The 15560-nt window shown below is 44.2% G+C and overlaps 1 protein-coding gene across 1 annotated transcript in view; it reads right to left on the reverse strand.

Annotated features, from left to right (window-relative positions):
* Positions 1–5177: 5177 nt before the first annotated feature.
* LOC122552390 overlaps positions 5178–15560 on the reverse strand; it is a 71125-nt gene continuing 60742 nt past the window's right edge. The window contains exons 19-23 of the mRNA XM_043695140.1: positions 15045–15101; positions 10115–10249; positions 9193–9260; positions 8035–8245; positions 5178–6853 (exon numbers count right to left, since the gene is read on the reverse strand). Coding sequence (XP_043551075.1) covers positions 5732–6853; positions 8035–8245; positions 9193–9260; positions 10115–10249; positions 15045–15101 — 1593 coding nt within the window. The 3' untranslated portion in view covers positions 5178–5731. The remainder of the gene's footprint in view (positions 6854–8034; positions 8246–9192; positions 9261–10114; positions 10250–15044; positions 15102–15560) is intronic.

Below are 15560 nucleotides of genomic sequence, written 5' to 3' on the forward strand. Positions count from 1 at the left end.
AAACCTTTCCTATCCATATACCCATCCAGATGCCTTTTAAATGTTGTAATTGTAGCAGCCTCCACCACATCCTCTGGCAGCTCATTCCATACACACACCACCCTCTGTGTGAAAAAGTTGCCCCTTAGGTTCATTTTATATCTTTCCCCTCTCACCCTAAACCTATGCCCTCTAGTTCTTGACTCCCCCACCCAGAGAAAATATTTATTGTTTATTAACGCTATCCATGCACCTCATGATTTTATAAACCTCTCTAAGGTCACCCCTCAGCCTCTGATTCTCCAGGAAAAACAGTCCCAGCCTATTCAACCTCTCCCTATAGCTCAAATCCCCCAACCCTGGCAACATCCTTGTAAATCTTTTCTGAACCCTTTCAAGTTTCACAACATCCTTCCTATAGCAGGGTGACCAGAATTGCACACAATATTCCAATAGTGGCCTAGCCAATGTCCTGTACAGCTGCAACATGACCTCCCAACTCCTATACTCAATAGGAGTTTATCTCTCCACCCTGGAGGCATCCTGCCTCTATTCCTGATGAAGGGCTTTTGTCCGAAACGTCCATTTTCCTGCTCCTCGGATGCTGCCTGACCTGCTGTGCTTTTCCAGCACCACTCTGATCTAAACTCCTATCCTCAATACTCTGACCAATAATGGAAAGCATACCAAACGCCTTCTTCACTATCTTATCTACATGCAACTCCACTTTCAAGGAACTATGAACCTGCACTCCAAGGTCTCTGTTAAGCAACACTCCCCAGACCTTACCATTAAGTGTATAAGTGCCAAAATGCAGCATCTCACATTTATCTAAATTAAACTCTATCTGCCATTCCTTGGCCCAATGGTCCATTTTATCAAGTTGTAGTCTGAGTTTACCTTATTCTCTGTCTACTGCACCTCCAATTTTGGTGTAATCTGCATACTTACTAACTCTGTCTCCTGTGTTCACATCTAAATCATTTATAGCAGTGGATCCAGCACCGATCCTTGAGGCACACCGCTGGTCAGAGCCCTCCAGTCTGAAAAACAACCCTCCACCACCACCCTCTGTCTTCTGCCTTCTAATCCGTGAGATCTAACCTTGCTAACCAGCCTACCCTGAGGAACCTTGTCAAATGCCTTACTGAAGTTTATATAGATCACATCTACTGCTCTGCCCTCATCAATCCTCTTCATTACTTCTTCAAAAAACATAATCAAGTTTGTGAGACATGATTTCCCATGCACAAAGCCATGCTGACTATCCCTAATCAGTCCTTGCCAATCCAAATACATGTATATCTTGCCCCTCCAACAACTTACCCACCACTGACGTCAGGCTCACTGGTCTATAGTTCCCTGACTTGTCCTTACCACCTTCTTAAACAGTGGCACCACGGTGGCTAACTCCAGTCTTCCAGCACCTCACCTGTGACTATCGATGATACAAATATCTCAGCAATGGGCCCAGCAATCACTTCCCTAGTTTCCCACAGAGTTCTAGGGGACACCTGATCGGGTCCTAGGGATTTATTAACTTTTATGCGTTTTAAGACATCCAGCACTTCCTCCTCTGTAATATGGACATTTTTCAAGATATCACCATCTATTTCCCTACAGTCTATATCTTCCATGTCCTTCTCCACAGTAGACACTGAAGCAAAATATGCGTTTAGTATCTCCTCCAACTCTTGCTGTTCCACACATCGGCTGCCTTGTTGATCTTTGAGGGGTCCTATTCTCTCCCTCGTTACCCTTTTGTCCTTGATGTATTTATAGGATCCTCCTTAACCATATTTGCCAAAGCTATCTCATGTCCCCTTTTTCCCCTCCTGATTTCCTTTTTAAGTATACTCTCTACTGGCCTTTATTCTCTTCTAACGATTCACTCAATCTCTGCTGTTTATATCTGACATATGCTTCCTTCTTTTTCTTAACCAAATCCTCAATTTCTTTAGTTATCCAGCATTCCCTACACCTACCAGCCTTCCCTTTCACCCTACCAGAAATATACTGAGGGGTAACTTTTTCATGCAGAGGGTGATGTGTGCATGGAACGAGCTGCCATAGGAGGTGATGGAGGCTGGGACAATTACATTTAAAAGATACAATGGGTACACAAATATAGGCCAAAATACTTGCAAATAGGACAAGATCAGTTTAGGATATCTAGTTGGTGCAGACAAATTAGACCGAAGAATCTGTTTCCATGCTGTATGTCTCCATATTGCTGCTCCCATTCTAGTAAGTCTCTTCTGTACCCTGACATCCTGAAAGATGGGCTCTGGAATGGAATACAATATTCCACTGAGGCCCAAACAGTGTTTGGAAAGGTTAAACACCACTTCCTTGCTTCTCTACTCTCCTATTTAGAAAAGTTAGTGATGTTGTATAGGTTTCAAACAACTTTCTCAACATGTCCTGCCACAAACACTGTTGTGTATGAATGTGTTCAAGTCTGTTTCTACATCCACCTTAAAATTATTCCATTAAATTGAAATTAGTTTTTCTTCATTCTTTCAACCAAAATTAATGACAGTGGAAGCACATCATGTGGAATATCTGGTGCAAAAAGTGAAACTGGATTGTGTTATTAAGAATTTGGAGCAGATACAGTGGCTCAGTGGTTAGCACTGCTGCCTCACAGTGCCAGGGACCTGGGTTTGATTCCAGCCTGGGCGATTGTCTGTGTGGAGTTTGCATGTTCTCCCCATATCTGCGTGGATTTCCACCAGATGCTCCGATTTCCTCCCAATCCAAAATTTGTGCAGATTAGATGGATTGACCATGAGAATTACAGGGTTACGGGGATAGGGCTAGGGGTGGGATATTCTTCAGAGGGTTGGTGTGGATCTGATGGGCCAAATGGCCTGCTTCCATTCTGTAGGGAGTCATATTCTATGAATATGTTGTGGATTCTACTGGCAATCAGTTTTGGATCTGCTAATATATATAAAGAGGCAGATTTAAAGAGTAAAAGATCCCCAGCGGAACAAGGGCCAGAACATGACAGAATTTAGCATTCCATTTGAATGTGAGAAATTTGGGTCAAAAACAACAGTGTTAAACTTAAGTAAGCATAATTACATAGGGATAAGGACAGAGTTGGTGGGTGTGGATTGTGAAAAGTGGTTAACAGGAAATACGGTCCAGCAAAGGTGGCAGACATTTAAGAAAATGGTTGATAGCAAATAAAATCCCAATGAAGAAGGAGGATTCTAAGTAGGGGATAAACCAACCATAGTTAACCAGAGACATTAAGGATAGCATCACTTGAAAAACAAATGCTACAACATGGCAAAAAATGGTAGTACGTCAGAGGATTGGAAAAGTTTTAAAAGCCAACAAAAGGTGACGAAGATAAAGCAAAACATAAACTTTGGGTGTAAACCAGCAAGTAATGTAAAAACAGACAGCAAGAGCTTATTTAAATATAGGAAAAGGAAAAGAAAGGCCCAAGTACCCGTAGGATCCTTAGAGAATGAGGCTGGGGAAATAATAATGGGGAACCGAGGCATGGCAGAAGAATTGAATAAATACTTTGCATCAGTTTTCATGGCAGGAGACCCTAATGTGTGAAATAACCAATGCTGAATGTGAGTGTGTGTCTGTGTGTGTGCGTGTGAGAGAAAGAGAATAAATAAAAAAACTATCACTGGAGAAGAAAAAAACTACTGGGGGCTAAATGCTGGTACATCCTCTGGATGTGATGGGAAGCTTCCTAGGATAGTCAACAAAGTAGCTACAGAGATAGTGGACACACTGGTAATAATTTTCCAAGAATAGAGATTCTGGAAAAGTCCCAGATGTTTAGAAAACTGCCAACTGCCCTTATCCAAAAAAAGGAGGGACAAAAGATGTAACTGTAAGCGAGTTAGCTTAATATCTATAATTGGGAAAATGTTCAGAGTCTGCGAGAAAGATGCAATTTTAGAGCATTTAGAAATACAAAATATTATCATGCAGAGTCAGTATGGTTTCATGAAGGGGAAGTAATGCCTGTCAAATTTATTGGAACTCTTTAAGGGGGTAACACGTTGGAGAGATAAAAGGGAATCCATATATATATTTGGATTTCCAAAACACATTTGATAAGGTACTGTTATAAAGCTATTTAATAAGAAGACAATCCACATAAGCATGGTTAGAGGACAGGCTAACTAGTAGAAGACAGAGTACAGCTAAAGGGTGGCATTTTCAGAATACAGTAGTAATGAGCGGAGTGCTACAGGGATCAGTGCTGGGGCCATAATTATTGATCATGTATATTAATAACTTGCATGAGGGATATTAATGCCATATTGTCAAGTTTGCTGATGAGATGAAAACAGGTGGGAAAGCAAGTGTTGAGGATGTACAAAGATTCTGTAGAGGGATATGGACAGATTAAGTGAATGGGCAAAAACTTAGCAGATGGAATAAAATGTGAGGCTACGTACTTTGATAGGAAACTACAGGAGATGATATTATTTCATCTGAAAAAAACTGCAGAAAGCTATGGAACAGAGGAATTTGGGGATCCTTGTGTATGAATCACAAAAAGCAAGCATCCAAATTCAGTAGGAACGAAGAAAAGCAAATGGAATGTTGGTCTTCATTCCAACGGGGATAGTGGGTAACAATTGAGAGGTCTTGCAAAAACTATACATAGCACAAATCAGACCACAGCTGGAAACAGTGAACATTTCTGATTCCCTTGTATAACAAAAGATTTACTGGCACTGAGGGCAGTCCAGAGAACTTTATTAGGTTGGATATGGAGGGTGTTTCATATTAAGTAGTTTGGGCTGTACTCATTGGAATTTCGAAGAATAACAGGAGATCCTTTTGAAACATAAAAGATTTCAGGGGTCACGACAGAGAAGATACTGAGATGTTATTGCCCGTCATGGGAGAGTGTAGGACCAGAGGACATCATCTTAGAGTAAGTGTTTAAGACAGAAATGAGAAGAAATGTATTGAGTTAGAGTGAAGTGAATCTGTGGGATTCTTTACCTGAGTCATTAACAATATTCAAGGCTGAGACAGGCAGATTTTTAAAGTGTAAGGATGAGTTATAGCGATAACTCCAGGAAGTGGAGTTAAGGATTAGTAGATCAGCTGTGATCTCATTGATAGAGTGAATGGCCCACTTCAGTTCTGACATCTTATGGTCTGAAATCTCAATATTTCACCTCTTTATGACTCACAAAATGAAGATTTAAGACAAAGATTTACTTTGTTTAGGTATCCCCTGCACTTTAAGCAAATGTGCAGGATGTTGAACAAGTTATCTCAGATTTGCACTCTATTTCACACAACTAATAACATATTTCTTGTCCTGTCACAAAGCCAATTGTGTGAGGACCTGTTTGCAGCCCCTATGCTGCACATTGCTCTTTTAAATATAGAAAACTCTGAAAAAATATTGGCTTACTTTCTAAATACCAGGCCCTACCCCTCCTCTGGACATTTCTAGAGCTTGAGTCATTGTTCAGGAGGCCATTTCTTAAAACAGTTACTGAGTGGAAGAAGTTAATGGAAAGATTAAAAATCGCTCTTCCAGTTTACAATGGACATCTTTCAAGGCTTCAGCTCAGTTCTTGGATATAAGTAAAAAAAAAAAAATTCTGGTCACTGATCTGGAAACTAATGTGTGACATGCCACACAACCACAAAGCAAAGATCAGAAACCCAACATATCCAATATTCGGTTGGGAAAACACATACCCCAACCTCGGAAAAAGTCAATTAGAAATTCTGTTGTTTGCTAGGATTCAAATCTCTTCTTTAGCTCTGAAACTTTTTTGGGAGGTGTAATGTCAGAATCTTTATCACTAGGTGTTGCTGGTTCAGGTATCTGTTTCTCGCTCTCTGGAGATGGTGAACTTTTGCCTGGACTCCCATTATTTGAGGTGGTGAGCTCAGATACGGCCTTTCCTGCATTAAGGTCCTCTTTACACTCGGCTTTGCCACTTCTGCCCAGGCTCCCCCCTGCTGAGGCTGGTGACTGGTGCACCTTCCCTCTCACCGAATCAGCCTTTTGTTCCCCTGAGCGAGCCTTGAAATAAGAGAGGGCAGACTGTATGGGGGGAGTTGTTTCCTCCCCACCAGTGGGCATGCCTGCAGGAGCAGACAGAGGGAACTCGGTGTGTGAAACTGGCTCCTTGGATCCCATTTCCTGGCCATTGGAACTCTCCCCCTTTGTATCACTACCATCTAATCCTTTGTTGGCCTGGGCAGTCAGCCTTGCTCTCCGCCCCATGGTTGATGTTTTAGGAGCAGTTGGTGGTGGAAGTTTTTCAGTGTTCTTGGTCTGGTCAGGTATAATCTCTGTGGACACGACTGCATTCTCAACATGATCCCCCGCTGCTTCTTGTCCACGGTGCTGCTTCAATTCACCTTCAGATAGTTTCAGTTCACTGAGCCCTACAGTCTCAGTTTGCACTTCACCTCTAATCTTGCTCACCTCCAGCTGAGAATCTCCATTTTCAGCCAATGTTTCATCGAACTGGGCTAGTGAAGATCCTTTATCCCAGTGAATCCCTGTACATTTATCATTAGCTTTGCCAGACAGGGAGTTGGATGAAGGCTCCTCTGTTGATCCAGGATCTGTTGTGTTGTTGTTGATCAGAGAATTGCATTTCAACGTCTCTGCTTTGGGAGCTGGTATGTTTTCTTCATGACTGCTACTGGAGAGACTGCCAGAATCTCTGAGGTCTGGCTGGCTATTGGACACTGACGATAGGCCCGACGATTCATCCAGAGAAGCTGACAGGGACTTCACACACTCTGCAGAACCGTCCAAACCCCAACTGCCAGGTTGAGCTGGTACAGACTCCCTCCGACTCTTGCTGGTGAGGTTTTCATCACTGGGATTGATGTCTTTAACCTGCAAACATGAGAAAAACAAATGAGCACTTTTATCGATAATACATTGAAACAACTGTTTAGTGCAGACTTCTGGATAAGGAATGCATGTCGTCGTGATGATAAGATACTGTGACCCCAGGTTGCAGTGTCAGGCTTTTCCTGGTCCCAGACAATGTCTTCTCCATATTGTCACAAATAAAATTAAATATGAGCCAGAAAGAGGTACGTTCAAACAGATCTTACACATCACTGAGATTTAGCACACTGACGCTGTCCTTACTGGCTCCAGCATTTGGAGAAAGTGAGGACTGCAGATGCTGGAAATCAGAGCTGAAAAATGTGTTGCTGGAAAAGCGCAGCAGGTCAGGCAATATCCAAGGAGCAGGAGAATTGACTTATGCCCGAAACGTCGATTCTCCTGCTCCTTGGATACTGCCTGACCTGCTGCGCTTTTCCAGCAACACATTTTTCAGCTCCAGCATTTGGACACTCGCTTCTTAACTACTTTCTGAAGCTGTCACTACAGAATTTTATTTTTATTTATTTTTAATTGTTTTGCACAGATGATCACCCCAGGGTGACTGGATGTGGGCTCCATCTGTCAGTCTTGTTCACTTCCAGGGTGTGAATGTATTTTTAAAATGGCTTTTTAATCTGGGTGATGGTGCAGGAATAAACATTGGTTAGCATTGACTCTGGGATCTTTATCATGCACCTCAGAGGGCAAATGGGGAATTAAGTTAAAAGCTTTGAGAGTGCAGCATTCCCTCAACACTGCACTGTGGATTCGGGATCTGGGTTTCTGGCATGATGTTTGAAACCCATGTCCCAGAGAGGCAACATTATGTCAGAAATAGACATGGGTTCTGCGGACTGGAGACTTTGAAGCTGTTTTGCGAGATAAGGGACTGACTGGACAGAAATGAGCAGACACAGAATGATTGATGTGATAGCGTTACAATAGGTCAGTGGGGAAGGAGATGAAGGTGATAGGTCAGGGAGGAGAGGGTGGAGTGGATAGGTGGAAAAGGAGCTGGGCAGGTCGGACAAGTCCGGACAGGTCAGGGGATCGAGTTGCTGGAGGTTAGAAGCTAGGATGAGGTGGGGGAAGGGGAAATGAGGAAACTGTTGAAATCCACATTGATGCCCTGGAGTTGAAGTGTTCCGAGGCGGAAGATGAGGCGTTCTTCGATTTCTCACCCTACGGATATCCTCCATTGAATCCAAGTTGTAGAAATCAAGGCTGCGAGTACCATACAGAAGACCCTTGTCATGTACTGTCCGTGTGCTGAGCGTGTCAAAGATCTCACCGAGTAGATCCATATCCTCATCCTGCAGAAGGTTACAATCCAGAAGCTCATCTTCAATGGTGTCCAGTGAGCTCTCCAGCCCCAGCTCTCTACTGTTGGATCTGCACAAGAAAGCTAATAAATTACAGGCAAAATAGAAATCAGGTGGACCACCACTGGAATGGGCTCAGGCTGCAGATCCTATACTGGGACATAAAAACCTCACCGGGCATTTACAAAGAAAATGTCAAAACAAACAGAGATAGAGTGGTCTTTCCATGAGAGTTCAGTCGGTTGGAGCCCAGGGTGACAGGATGTGTGGCCTGGCAGGTGTTTATATTCCTAATGTTGAGCGGACACACAAAGGGGGAGCTGTGAGAGGAAACGAGAGAGGTGCTGGGGGTGGTGGGGTCACTAATACCCCACACAGGAAAGGGGAGGGGGTAAATACGCCACACTGGGAGGGGAAGAGGGTTAATACCCCTCACAGGGATGGGGAGGGTTAATACCTTTCATGGGGGGGGTGAAGGGGGTTAATAACCCATACAGGGATAAGGAGGGAGTTAATACCCCTCACAGGGATACGGACGGGGTTAATACCCACACAGGAATAGGGAGGGGGTTAATACTCCTCACAGGGATAGACAGGGGGTTAATACCCCACACAGGGAGGGAGAGGGGGTGCTGTCACTCCTACATATGATTATGAGGAGAAAGTGAGGTCGGCAGATGCTGGAGATCAGAGCTGAAAATGTGTTGCTGGAAAAGCGCAGCAGGTCAGGCAGCATCCAGGGAACAGGAGAATCGACGTTTCGGGCATAAGCCCTTCTCATAAGCTCATTCCTGAAGAAGGGCTTATGCCCGAAACGTCGATTCTCCTGTTCCCTGGATGCTGCCTGACCTGCTGCGCTGTTCCAGCAACACATTTTCAGCTCACATATGATTATGGGATGGGGAAGTGCCATTAACGGGGAGTGTGTCAGGAACAGGTAGAGAGGGGGTGGGTATAGTCAGGGTCCCAGTGGTAGGGAGTCAGGATGGGGATTGTATCTGCCATTGAAATTGTTACCTGTCTCTCCCAGGGGGCAGCGCAGCATCTGCGTTGGTGGAGCGAGGAGCTGGTCGCCGAGGACGAGACTGGAGGGAAAACAGTGAACATAGAGTCATAGAGATGTACAGCATGGAAACAGACCCTTAGGTCCAACTTATTCATGATGACCAGATATCCCAACCCAGAACCAACTTCACACTCTCAACCCCCATCTTCCCCAGCTCAGCCCACTCCTGTCACTCTCCTATAAACCCTCCATAAAATAAGAAAGGGGCATTTTGTTCTAAGGTTGAGAAAATGGGCATTTTGTTTGACATGACTGAGACCAGTGATGGTGGGACAGCTGTTTGGGTAATGTAGACTCCTGTTTGACCATGAAGGTCCTTGCTTCGAGCTGATGCTCCCCTTACTGCTCCTCCATGTGATATAGCCATGGCTCCCCGAACCTGGCTCTCTCTAAAGGTCACTGAAAAGTGTGGTGCTGGAAAAGCATAACAGGCAGTGGAGCAAGAGAATCGAGAATACCCAAAATGTCAACTCTCCTGTTCCTCAGATGCTGCCTGACCTGCTGTGCTTTTCCAGCACCACATTGTTTGGCTCTGATTTCCAGCATGGGCAGTCCTCACTTTCTCCTAATCTCTCGAAAGGTAACCTGGTGTAGGGCTTCAGGGAAGCTGGACAGTGGGGGGGAAGGAGAAAACAGCCAGGGTTATCCTCTGTTAATTACCACCCCTGCCGTGCTCTACATGGTGTCGGTCAGGATTACACTCAGTTAAAGACAGTCTCGGGTTAAATAACGTTCTGTCCATAGTGCGCAGGGCATGGCTGGGGTAGGGTAGCAGGGGGACAGCTCATGTGCCAGGCTAGAGATGAGCAGCAAGGGTGCAGATACCCCATGCCTGTTCGGAATACCTGGCCAGTCGCCAAGGCTGCTCCTTACCTGGCCAAAGTGCTGGGTGATGGGCAGGCGATTCTGTAAACTCTCCGACTGCATACGCCTTTGATGGGAGGAGCCTCCTATGGACTCACACCTCAGGGAGCCCCCGCGCTGAACCCCTCGCTCCACACTCAACTCCTGGAAGTGAAACAACATGCATCACTCGACTGCAATACCCAACGAGAAAGGCCAGGCTGGACCAGGCTTCACTGTGCCTACATACTGCACTGCAGTCACACTCACACTCATCTTCCATATTGGACTGGGGTAGACAAGCTCAGAAGTCACATGACACCAGGTTATAGTCCAACAGGTTTATTTGTTTATGTGAGGGGAAGGTGGAGAAGGCAGGGGGTTATGGACAAAATGAATCAGGATCCAGAATGGCAGGAGGAAGTGAAAGAAATGCCACTTCCTGGGTTGGGGAGGAGAGAGAGCGAAACAGAGAGAGAGAGAGTTGGGGAGGGGAGTGGATAGGTAGGATTGGATGGGGGATGGGTTGAAGGGGATGTGACTGAGGAAGCAATTTAAATAAAACCAATAGCATTACAGAGTACTGAAAACAGAAAATGCTGGAAATCACAGTGATGTGCAGTATTTTTTGAGTTCAGTACAGATTCCAGCATCTGCAGGAATTTGCTTCAACATTATAGAATATCAAGGCTGTAGTCTCTGCAATATTACATAGGAAATATTACAAAACTCACCAAAATGTATCGCTTAATAATTAAGGTGAGATCCCTACTCCTGGATATCAAAAGCATAACAACCTTAAATATTTTAGTCCTTAACTGCAGCAACTTAGAAAGGGTTTAAGAACAATCAATAAGGATAGGGAAGAGGTCCATCTGAAATCTAATTCCAAATAACATGTCAGTTTTGGGAAATTGATTTAATACAATATTTCAGTGTAGTCCAGGAAGTCTTTCTCAAAGTGATTACATTCTTGAATTGACTCTGGGCAGGTGGAAAGTAAATTCCAGAGTTATTTATTTACGTGGTGAATAGACATCCTGTTTTGCTGTGACCCTCTCAGTTTTTCTTGGAAGACCCAGAAACCTGTATACTTTCTCCTGTTGGCTCAAATGTACATATTTCACTTGCTTCTTTAGCTTTCACACAGTATCACCCTCTGTCTACACTTTCTCCCCAGAGTCCCTGTCCCTTTTATCACACCAATAAAACAATTCTATAATTGATGCAAACTCTCCTGCACAGTGTGAATTCCTATGTTATAAAGCTCAGCATCACGACTAAACACCTGTCACTGTAACAGGTACTAGCCTCCCCCATCTTCTTCTTGGCTGCCAACATCTTTAAGCTCACAGCATCAAATTCACAGTGCTGTCCCACAATCTATAAACTGGATGACGTCGCCGTTTTCTGCTCGGATCCGCTGTCCGTGCACAGACTCATGTGCATTTGTGACCAGTACGAACGGGCCTCGGGGGCCAAGGTAAACCGAGGCATATGGATAAAGTATATTTTTGAAATTAAAAAAAATCTATAAAACTGGACTGAAGAAAACTAGAGCTTTTTAAAACCCCTCTGCCCAGCTCCACTCCACTTCTCACTCCCACCTAGATGGGGAAACCTGTGAGTGAGCTTCCCCCGTGTAAGCTGTAATTGTGAATGAAGTGTACCAGGACTTCATGTTGATTTCAAAAAGTTGTGATGCAGTTCACTTACTCTCACCATGTTAAAAGACTGATGCAAAAGGTTGGATTTATTGGAAATCAGAGCTTTGCTATCCTTCTTATTTTACTCCTGACTTAATAAAGCAATTTCCTCCTGTACATGCCTTCTGCGTTGTGTTGACATACATTATGGGAGAGGTCAGTTTGTAATATACAACCTACAGACTGAGGCATGTTTTGTAAATGAGTTTCAATGAGATTCTATAAAGAGTGAAGAATGTTATATACAGTGTGTGGTAACACAGCAAACAGACTAGTCTGAGCTGTACTGTGGTAGATAGAGGACAACCTTTATTGCTGCACATTAGCTAAGAAAGAGACTGCAGGTCATAGAGTCATAGAAATGTACAGCATGGAAACAGACCCTTCGGTCCAACTTATCCATGCCGACCGGATATCCTCAATTAATCTAGTCCCACTTGCCAGCATTTGACCCATATCCCTCTAAACCCTTCCTATTCATATACCCATCCAGATGCCTTTTAAATACTTCCACCATTTCCTCTGGCAGCTCATTCCATACACACACCACCCTCTCTGTGAAAAAGTTGCCCCTTAGGTCTCCTTTATATCTTTCCTCCCTCACTCTAAACCTAGGCTGTTTAGTTTTAGACACTCCCACCCCAGGGAAGAGACTTTGTCTATTTACCCTATCCATGCCCCTCATGATTTTATAAACCTCTATAAGTTCACCCCTCAGCCTCCGACGCTCCAGGGTAAACAGCCCCAGGCTATTCAGCCTCTCCTTATAGTTCAAATCCTCCAACCCTGGCAACATCCTTGTAAATCTTTTCTGCAACCTTCCAAGTTTCACAACATCCTTCTTCTTGTAGGGAGACCAGAAATGCGTGCATTATTCCAAAAGGGGCCTAACCTGTACAGCCGTAACATGACCTCCCAACTCCCTATACTCAATACACTGTATAAAGAGACTAATGATATGGCCCATGAACAGGGGTCACTCTTCCTTTGACTCACTGAACAGACTGTCCCTTGACAATGGATGTCCCTGGAGCAGCTAAAGGTAGGGCTGGATCTTCCCATGCAATGGTTTGCCCAATCAGAAGCTGCAATGGGCCACTGAAGATAGAAGTTCATGTGATGATTCTTCCTGGAAAATATCCCGAGAGAGTTGGCAAACTTTGAGCTAGATGCATCGTCTTCCCAAGATTTCTCAATGTGTCCCATATGAACATAAGAATGAGGAGCAGGAGTAGACCCATTCACTCAGATCACAGCTGATCTAATTACTCCACATCCCTGCCTATCCTGATATTCATTCAGCCCTCACTTAGAAAGAGTCTTTGACTTGTGAAAATCTGACTGCCAGAGGAAGTGGTGGAGGCTGGTGCAATTGCAACATTTAAAAGGCATTTGGATGGGTATATGAATAGGAAGGGTTTGGAGGGATATGGGTCAGCTGCCGGCAGGTGGGACTAGATTGGGTTGGGATATCTGGTCAGCATGGACAGGTTGGACCGAAGGGTCTGATTCCATGCTGTGCATCTCTATGAATCTATTTAGGAATTTGCTGACTGCTGTTCCAGAGTTAGGGTTCAGGGCTATTGGATAGGATTAGGGTTAGGGGCTATTGGGTAGGATTAGATTTAGGGGTTATTGGATAAGATTAGATTTAGGGGTTATTGGATAAGATTAGGGTTATCCTCTGGGACACCCGGGACACCCGGACCAACCAACCCAACCACCCTGTAGCTCAACATTTCAATTCCCCCTCCCACTCCACCAAGGATATGCAGGTCTTTGGACTCCTCCATCGTCAGACCACAACAAAACGACGGTTGGAGGAAGAATGCCTCATCTTCCGGCTAGGAACCCTCCAACCACAAGGGATGAACTCGGATTTCACCAGTTTCCTCATTTCCCCTTCCCCCAGCCTGTCTCAGTCAAATCCATCAAATTCAGCACCGCCTTCCTAACCTGAGATCTTCTTCCCGACCTCTCCGCCCCCACCCCAGTCTGACCTATCACCCTCACCTTGACCTCTTTCCACCTATCACATTTCCGACGCCCCTCCCCCAAGTCCCTCCTCCCTACCTTTTATCTTAGCCTGCTGGACAAACTTTCCTCATTCCTGAAGAAGGGCTTATGCCCGAAACGTCGATTCTCCTGTTCCCTGGATTCTGCCTGACCTGCTGCGCTTTTCCAGCAACACATTTCCAGCTATTGGATAAGATTTGGGTTGGGGCTATTGGATAGGATTAGGGTTAGTGGCTATTGGATAAGATTAGTGTTAGGGTCTATTGGATGGAATTAAAGTTAGGGGCTATTGGATAGGATTAGGGTAAGGGGTTATTGGATAAGATTTGGGTTGGTGCTATTGGATCGGATTAGGGTCGGGGCTATTGGATAGGATTAGATTTAGGGTCTATTGGATAGGGTTAGGGTTAAGGGCTATTGGATAGGATTAGGGTTAGGGTCTATTGGTTAGGATTTGGGTTAGGGGCTATTGGATAGGATTAGGGTTAGGGGCTATTGGGTAGGATTAGATTTAGGGGTTATTGGATAAGATTAGATTTAGGGGTTATTGGATAAGATTAGGGTTATCCTCTGGGACACCCGGGACACCCGGACCAACCAACCCAACCCACCTCTGGGACACCCGGACCAACCAAGGATATTGGATATGATTAGGGTTAGGGTCTATTGGATAAGATTAGGGTTAAGATCTATTTGGTTGGATTACGTCAGGGTCTATTTGATTGGATTAGGTTAGGGTTTACTCGATTGGGTTAGGGTTTATTTGATCAGGTTAGGCTTTTTATTTGATCAGGTTAAGTTAGGGTTTATTTGTTTGGGTTAGGTTAGGGTTTATTTGATTGCATTAGGTTAGGGTTTATTTGATCAAATTTGGTTTGGATTTATTAAATCGGGTTAGGTTTTGGTTTATTTGATCGGGTTAGATTTGGGTTTATTAAATCAGGTTAGGTTAGAGTATATTTGATCAGGTTAGGTTAGGGTTTATTTGATCGGGTTAGATTAGGGGTTATTAAATCGGGTTATGTTAGGGTTTATTTAATCTGGTTAAGTTAGGGTTTATTTGATCGGGTTAGATTAGGGGTTATTAAATCGGGTTATGTTAGGGTTTATTTAATCTGGTTAAGTTAGGGTTTATTTGATGTATTCGACACCCTCCCTTATCTAATTCTAATTGCTCTGAATAATTCAGACCATTGGAGAACAAAGTGAAAGTTAAAGCTGAAAGAAACAGTCAGTACCTTGTGTTTCAGTCGACTTTTCAAATCCTTCAGTCCCAATTTAGCTTGACCTTTAGCCTGGAAATGAAAGATCATCAAAACAAGTGAGTTTTCTGCATCTTGAAACATAACCCCCTGCCCACTCTCACTTAAATCTCTACCTTTCTTTGGTTTAGGTTCAGTGAGACTCAACAACATTTAAAATTTATAAAATGTCCTATGCTTCCCAAGAGTTTTCCTCGACCTTTTCCTCCGCTACATCGATGACTGTATTGGCGCTGCCTCATGCCCCCATGAGGAGGTTGAACAGTTCATCCACTTTACCAACACCTTCCACCCCGATCTCAAATTCACCTGGACCGTCTCAGACTCCGCCTTCCCCTTCCTCGACCTTTCTATTTCTATCTCGGGCGACCGAATCAGCACGGACATTTACTATAAACCGACCAACTCCCACAGCTACCTAGACTACACCTCCTCCCACCCTGCCCCCTGTAAAAACGCCATCCCATATTCCCAATTCCTTCGCCTTCACTG

This window comes from Chiloscyllium plagiosum, chromosome 8 (genome assembly GCF_004010195.1).
Source record: "Chiloscyllium plagiosum isolate BGI_BamShark_2017 chromosome 8, ASM401019v2, whole genome shotgun sequence".
NCBI classification, from domain to species: Eukaryota; Metazoa; Chordata; class Chondrichthyes; order Orectolobiformes; family Hemiscylliidae; genus Chiloscyllium; species Chiloscyllium plagiosum.